General features: G+C 39.7%; 1 protein-coding gene across 4 annotated transcripts in view; it reads right to left on the minus strand.

Annotated features, from left to right (window-relative positions):
- Positions 1–5,166, minus strand: part of il21r.1 (interleukin 21 receptor, tandem duplicate 1) — a 21,516-nt gene extending 16,350 nt beyond the window's left edge. For all 4 annotated transcript variants that reach the window (XM_070449144.1, XM_070449143.1, XM_070449142.1 and 1 more), the window contains 8 exon segments: positions 2,014–2,107; positions 2,721–2,802; positions 2,955–3,126; positions 3,235–3,377; positions 3,747–3,934; positions 4,144–4,252; positions 4,481–4,595; positions 4,915–5,166. In XM_070449144.1, the coding sequence (XP_070305245.1) occupies positions 2,014–2,107; positions 2,721–2,802; positions 2,955–3,126; positions 3,235–3,377; positions 3,747–3,934; positions 4,144–4,252; positions 4,481–4,586 (894 nt within the window). In that variant the 5' untranslated portion in view covers positions 4,587–4,595; positions 4,915–5,166.
- Positions 5,167–8,342: the final 3,176 nt, after the last annotated feature.

Genomic DNA, 8,342 nt, shown 5'->3' on the forward strand with positions numbered 1-8,342 from the left:
TTTGGTGTTTTGTAGTCTAACAGATGTCTCTTTCCATTTTCAAATGTCGGGTGCACAGTGCACTGTTTGGATGCTGGGATTATTTTTGTGGACAAACGTGCGCAAGTAGCCTACTTTTTTTGAAGAAATTGGCTACAAATCTTCATGCGAATCAAAGAATCCGCATAAAACAAATATGCGCATTTTCACACCAGAGATGTTTCCATCAAATTGACTTGTTGCATATAAAAGGATGTGCGTGATGGTGTAGTGCACATAAAATAAGTTTAAAAGTTTCCATCGCATTTTCAACTCATAGTTTTCTCACAAAATAATTTGCGTGATAATTTGTGTCAGGTAGCCGAGCGGTTAAGAGCGTTGGGAKAGTAACCGAAAAGTCGCTGGTTCAAATCCCCTAAATCTACTATTTGAAAAATCGGTCGATGTACCCTTGAGCAACGCACTTAACCCTAATTGCTCATGTAAATCACTCTGGATAAGAGTGTCTGCTAAATGACAAAAATGTAAATATAGTGTGCCCTCTCTGGTATTGATACGTGCGATCTAGCCCAGGGGTTCCCACACATCTTCACTCAGTGCCCCACCCCATCCAACATTGGGGAACTTCCCGCGCCCCCCACGTCTATTTCTTTGTGCCCAAGCACTGTTCATGACACAAACTGTTCACACRAGTCATTATTTCCTGAAATTCTACACATTTTGRCATGGGTTGCAGAGAGCATTTAGCAGTTTTAAAGCTCATTTTCTTGCAATTATATACATTTTGCCATGTCTAATGTGTATGCATGTGATATTTGAGTGACTAGAACATTACTACAAAATACATGGCTAAAAAACATAGCAAAAAAAACGTTAGCTGACATGGGCTAGTTGATATGGACATTTATAACATGTTACAAAATAGCTCCCTAAGGTATGCAATGACTGACATGACAAGAGAAAAACTGATGATGCACTACCCATTTCGAAATTATATATTGTMCATTCTACTATTACAGCTTCCAAGAGTAAATTGAAAGCCGGACTGAGTTTCCCCACAGTTGGGATCTACTCACTGCTCTAGCCAGCTAGAGCGCACGTATAGCCTACATGATGAGATTATATGGACAAAAGAGCGAGATTATTAAACAAGTGCARTTTCACCACCCTTGGAAGTTAATCATACTATATTTAATTTGTAGTTTAATAAACMAAACTGCATGCTTTCCCATCAAGTCATAGTGGGAGGAACGCACAACATGTCATCGCGTGACTCCAAGTTTACTTCGAAATGATGGTTATTATATCAATATTTGCACATAAAAGCGTATCCAACGACATTTCTCGCATAATTCATTTTACCGACACAAAAATATCTCACCTTGTCTTGCATATTTTGTTTCATCGACATTTGGAAAGTTTACCGTTTCCATCAGGACTGTCATTACATTTTTATCTGACGTACTTTACTCGTAAAAACGTTGGATACAAACCTGGTTAATCAGATGAAAACATCATGKCTGGTTGTATTCATGCCAAATTAAAAGGCAATACATTTGACATTTAAAAAATGACATGTTTTTACTATTCACTAAGCATAGTGGATATGACCCCTTCATTAGAGTGTCAATTGTTTTGTAAATAATACATAAAAAAGGCAAATCTGAAAAGATAAGTGGTTACCTTTCTGGAATATTTATAAAATACTAAGGGGAAAATATTTAAATATAACCCTAACAAACATCTTAGTTTAGATTTCTACCTGTGGTATTTTCCATTGGGGGATGGGAGGTGAACTGCTCTGATGTAGTACATAAGKTCAATGTCTACTGAGCATCTACCCACATATGAGTTGAAAACAAGCCCTTGAAGCCCCTGCAGACTGAGTCATTATAATGCGGGATCATAATTGATTATGGGYAAGTCCCATTMTTGGCCATGCTGAAGTTCCCCCTATAGGTAACACCTGCTGGAGGSGTTTAGAACATGTCCCACAGACACAATTAGTTATTTTGGTTTTGCCTGTATTTTTACCTTAAAATCCCCTCCATATGTGTGGTAGAGAGGCTTGAAAAAGTCCTCTGGGCTTGGGGAATAGTTCATCATGTGTAGCCTCTTCAGCCACAATCTGCAGGGGAGAGATGTAGAGGCAAAGTGACAAACAGGTTGTTTTCACAAAGGAAAGCAGAACTATTCAGGTCTTCACAAATACTCTTTCACTTTTCATTTATGGGAGGATGGAATTTTTCTCTATGCAGGTGTTATAATGTTTTATAGGGTAAGTGGTGTAATAATAATGTAGAAGCAAACCTAACCACCGCGCTATCATCGGTTAGTTTTGGTATAATAATAATGTAGAAGCAGCTCTGACTTCCTGTGCCTTCTCACCCCTATATGTACATGCAAGTAAAGAGCATCAGCTGTGGTTTCTGTGTATGTGGGAGGTTATGCCAGGAAAGTGTATAGTGTATWCACGCTTTCTATAAAAACACCAAGAGGCTGAACATTTCTAGCCTGGTCGTAGATCAATTTGTGCTTTAGCCAACTGTTGTGTTTGTTCAAGGCATCTGACGAAAGTCAGAGAAGTTGGATGTAGCACATATGATGGTGACCAGGCTAGAACCTTTCATTTATTGGCAGACCTGAAGAAATTGAGGATACAAGTTGGTGTCTGATCAAAAATGCTTAGCAAACACAAACAGTTACTGTTACCTGAATGATCATAAATAAGGAATACTCACATTTTAAAGAGGTAGCACAGGATCAAACAGGGGAGAATGGTCAGTAAAACGGGCCACTGACACCATAACTTAGCATCCCCTTCTGTAAAAATACACATAGTGTATAGAAAGAGAGAGCATTTTTACTCCATTTCATACATTACTATAACATGAAAAATGAAGTCCCAAGCCAATATATCCAGGAAAAGCATGTAACGCAGATCAGTTCAATCTAAACTTGCTGCATTGATGTACCTGTAGTCCTCCATTCTACYGTGGAGCTCCATTCACCCCAGGGACCTTGGTAGTTCCACACAGGGTTCACTGAGGCCTGGACATTTGCCACATACTCAGTTCCTGGTTGCAGTTTAAGACTGTTTAGCACTAGGTACCTCTGGTCCTCTCTTACAGGGTAATAGACTSGATCCTGTAGGTCAAAAGAAAAACTTATATTTAACAGTTTGMGGGACCTGGTATTTCACATACTGTAATATTTGATTGGAAACATGTAACATAGTAAATATATTTTGTTTACCTTTAAATAGTTATTATTTGTTGTAATCCGCACCCTGTACATGAAGCATTTATCAAGGTAAATGTTTTCATCCATCTGCCAAGTGACGTTGTAGCTGTCAATGTTCTCTGTCACTTGTACATTGACTGGATGCTGCGGCTTCACTATTGAAGAAAAGGCAGAGACGCTTGGGTTGGAACCATTATATGAAAAAGGCATGGATTCAAGTGCACAAAGCTCAATCATTTGTACCATATTAGCTTTCAAATGCGGGTGATAGATATATAAGAACCCAGGACACTCAGTCCACATCACACAAATACTTAATTGTAAAGACTGTTCAACACTGTCATTTCAAAGCTGTGCAAAGTTCAAAACTGCTGATACAAATTTGTCACAGCAGAATGGCTAATAAGATGACCTCACTGCTAACGATAGACACTTCTTATTCATGCCATATCTTGTCACTGAATCAGAGGCAATGTTCAGGGTAAAGTACAAACCATCCTAAGACATTGGTCTACTCCACTTACCTAATTTATACAATTTCCAGTCAGTTGAGTCATCCGTTTTCATTTTGTCTTCTTTTCCTGTGTGCTTTACTCTTGCAGTGCAATAKGTTTCAACGGATATTATATTGAAAAAATCTTCTGGTTGTATTATACACCAGCTTTGTGGGGGTGTTATTTCACAGCTATCATTCACTTGGTCTTCAAAATCTCTGAAAAGAGAGAAGAGTGATTATAATATTCAAATACAGCTTTTGTAAACAAAAACCAAAACAAATTTGAAAAGGTTTATGTAACATTCAGATGTTTTTCTTAAAATGATATGTTTAAACTTTACAGTACATAAATATGTATACATGTGATCTCTTAAATCTATCTGCACAAGGCCAGAAACACAGCAGTGAAAAAGAACAGTGTGTACCTGCACTCTGCCTCAAGGAGAATGGGAGATGAGGGCACTGTGCCTGAGCAGGAACAGTTCAGGGATGTARTGTAGTCTGTGGTGCAGGTGACATTGCAGAAACATGCAACTGTAAATGCAGGAAAAAAGGATGATGTGATTCCAGTGCCATGGTACCCAGACTCATAGTCTATATAAGGCTCTGCTGGTACCCTGATGTGGTAAAACATTTCCTGCTAATCTAACCAATTACTACTCATAGGAGATAACTATCTAGATATGTGTTTGAGAAAATGCATAACTTGAAAATCAATACAATATATAGCACAAATAATAGATGAGATAAAGTTAAACTTACCATATTGAATCAGGTAACACAATGCTAGTGAGCTGATTAGCTGTTGTTTCACAGCCATGAGGGCAACAATAGACAGTAGTCTGTTCTGCTCATTAACTGAGATCATCAATGGCGCCTGAAAAACAATAAATCACATATGTCCTTGTGTTGTTCATTACTTGAAGTAAAATAACCATTACTGGAAGTGTATGAAACAAATATATAGTACTGTATTGGAGTCGAGAAGAAGGAAAAAATGTAATTCAAGACTATCACTTTCATGTCAAGGAAAGGTTAAGTCCAGAAATGTAAGCAACAAATGCGTTTACAAAAAACACCAAACCCCACACAAAGAAATCTAACAATGGTAGACAACGCTAACAATAGAATAAAGATATTGRACTTCAATGTTATTCATGTTATTCAGAAAAATACTATTCAAATAGTATTCTTACCTTATTGGTTCTGATAGATTCTGCTAACCATYCCACATGGCATCATTGTTCGAMTAGTTCTAAATCCAAATTAATTCATTAATTTGTGTCACAGACTGTCTGATCAAGTTCAGTGCACAATGACATATCTGACATATTGAAAGTCGTCATCTGCTCTAGTGTCACTGAGGATGTGGTTGTTTTGTGGCTACCCTGTGAGCATTCTAGGAGGTCCCTTCCAAACCTTGCTTCTGTTTCGCAACATAATCCATCTGTGAGAACAAAGTTTGAGACGTACACTATATATACAAAAGTATGTGGACACCCCTTCAAATTAGTGGATTTGGTTATTTCAGCCACACCCATTGCTGACAGGTATATAAAATCGAGCACACAGCCATGCAATCTCCATGGAAAATATTGGCAGTAGAATGGCCCGTACTGAAGAGCTCAGTGACTTTCAACGTGGCACTGTCATAGGAATCCACCTTTCCAAGTCAAATTGTCAAATTTCTACTAAGCTATATGGAATTGTTTCAAGAAGGTCATACCAAGGATKATTTTGCTATTTGATTTAGAATTTTAACAATCATTTGAAGTATAAAAAAAATATATAAAAAAAAGAGTTGATGAAACTTTATTTTTGGCCTTACTACTATTAGCCCATTCATGGAAAAACAGATTCCCCCAAAAAAATATAAAAAATAATTATAACAAATTCACTACATGGAACAACAGATACCCTCCCCCCCCAAAAAATGTGTCTGTTCTACAGTACAGTATATCTGAGTGATATAAAGACAGATCAGGAAACATTTGTAATTCAATTGTACATGTATTTAACTACTTATTTCTGTCACTAAACTGTCTCCATATATACAGTACCAGTAAAACGTTTGGACACACCTACTCATTCAAMGGTTTTTCTTTATTTTTACTATTTTCTACATTGTAGAATAATAGTGAAGACATCAAGTAACAGACACATCATTGACTGTTCAGAGGAGACTGCGTGAATTCGGCCTTCATGGTCGAATTGCTGCAAAGAAACCACTACTAAAGGACAACAATTAGAAGAAGAGACTTGCCTGGGCCAAGAAACCCAAACAATGGACATTAGACTGGTGGAAATCTGTCCTTTGGTCTGATGAGTCCAAATTTTAGATTTTTGGTTCTTTTATAGGGCGGAATTTGAGACAGAATATCCAAAGGAACATATTATAGGTCCAATGCTGTTTTTATCTCACTATCAAATCATTTCTGGGTAACAATTATGGACTTAACAGTGATTGTTTTCAATTAAAATGGTCAAATAGTAACAAAAATAGCTTCTTAGCAAAGGGCAATTTCTCAAGCAAGAATTTTGCTAGGACTGTCTMGGGGTGGCCTGAGAAATMAGCTTTTATTGGCAGAGGTTTGGAGCTCTCTTTTGTATTGGTATATAATTTACCACATGGTGATGTCACCATGGAAGGTGTTGTGGAAATTCTAATCAAAAGGAAGAGAGACTGCAGATTCTTCAAAACAACAACTTTTCATTATAAGATTTGCAAATCTGGAGCTGGTTAACAATCCACTCAACAGTGCAGCGTTAAGAGACCATCAAACAAGAGTTGGATCTCAGCCTTTATAGGAAAATACAACCTCACCTGCAGTTTAGCAGGTGTGTGAGATCATGGTGGGAACATAGCGTACAAACAAGTGATAACGGCAGTTTTGTTACCCCTTTCTGCTGAAAGAATTGTCGCTGCTGCTCAAGCTAGCCTTTGTTCTCTTCATATCTTCACACAGCTGTGCCCTTGAAAGATACGAAAAGAACATGATGGACCAAAACTGTGGTCACTCTCAGAGGCTCTTTGTCTTTGYCCGCTTGACGAAGTTACTCAGAAACAAGAGAGGAAAAATAATGGCTTCTTCTTACACYAGACAAACAGATAGTGGAAATGTACAAGTTTAAGGCTTATACAGGGCATGTGTTTAACAAAGTTTGTAATTTTGCCCCCATAAAGGCCAAAACTCCAACATTATCCTAATTGTCACAATTTCACAGTATTATTCCAGGTGAGAAGAAGGCAGTGGGAAGGTAGGCCCCTAAATGGCAGGTAATCCAAAGAAAGAAGATGAGTAGGCGGCCGGTACGTTGCAATAAACTTTTGTGAACTATTAACAGTATATATCTACAAAAGAATACATATGGGAGCGGCCAGCGTAGTTGTCACTCCTACTCCTGCTCCTTCCTTTCGGAGCTCGAAGTCGCCGGTCTACTAACCACTGGTCCTGGCAACCCACATTGCGCACATCTGGCAGCCATCATTGCGCACACCTGCTCCCCATCGTTAAGCACACCTGGACTTCATCACCACCCTGATTACTCTKCCTTCATATAGCCCTCAGTAGCCTCAATCATCAGGCAGTATTGGTTTTGGTTACGTTCAGTATGCAGTTCCTGTCCTGTCTTGTCATGATGATGGTGATGATTATTATACTCACCTTCTGCACCTGCTTCCTGACTCCCTGCATATACGTTATAGAATACTGCCTCAGAAATTATGGAAGCAGTAGAAACTTACATCATCTTCCAGACGGTCGAGGAACAGGGACATCTACTCCACCAAGACCACGACCAGTTGGCTCTACTGGGTACGACCACAAATGTGGTCCTCCGCGTTCTCCACCGCCTCGACACCACCAGCGAGGTTCTCCATACCTCTGARTGAGGGCCTCCTACCACGGGTCYTCACAGTGAGCCAGTCCCCCAGCCTATCGAGTTGTCCGTCCAGGTCAGTGATGCTCGACTGTCCCTTCCAGAGAAGTATGATGGCACTCCATKGAAATGCTGTGGCTTCCTAAGCCAGTGCTCCTTCTATTTCGTCTATCAGACTGGAGCCCCCACCACTGAGAGGTCCGAGCTCTGTCCCTATTGCGGCCAGGAGMGGCACCAGCTTCAGTGGTGTCCGGTACGTCACAACCCGGGGTCCACTAGAGAAGAGGGGCAGCCCCSTGACCTTCRGTCTCKCAGAGTAGGCGTGAGTATTCCATTATAGTTTTCCGCCAAACCCTTTGATTCCCACTTCACTGGCTGGCTGTCCCTCAAATGTTGTCTCTACAGCTCTAGTGGATTCCGGTGCCGCGGGGAACTTTATTGACCAGGCCCTCGCCTCCTCCCTGAACTTAACTTCATACCCACTCTCCTCTCCTTTTCCTGTCCAAGCCCTGGATATGTGATCATTGTTATCCGGCACAATTATTTGTGAAATAATTTTATGTTGTATTATTCCAACCTCATAGTGTGGAAATATTTATAAAACCTTTTGACTGCACTGGGCCTTTCCAACCATGGGTCTGCTGCAGGTGCCTGACATATCACTTCCTCTCTGCTTCACCTCATGTCAAAAAGTCCTCCACGTGTGCCATATGTGCGCAAGCAAGCGCTAACTTGTGGGCAACTT

Source organism: Salvelinus sp. IW2-2015, linkage group LG20 (genome assembly GCF_002910315.2).
Source record: "Salvelinus sp. IW2-2015 linkage group LG20, ASM291031v2, whole genome shotgun sequence".
In the NCBI taxonomy this organism is placed as follows: Eukaryota; Metazoa; Chordata; class Actinopteri; order Salmoniformes; family Salmonidae; genus Salvelinus; species Salvelinus sp. IW2-2015.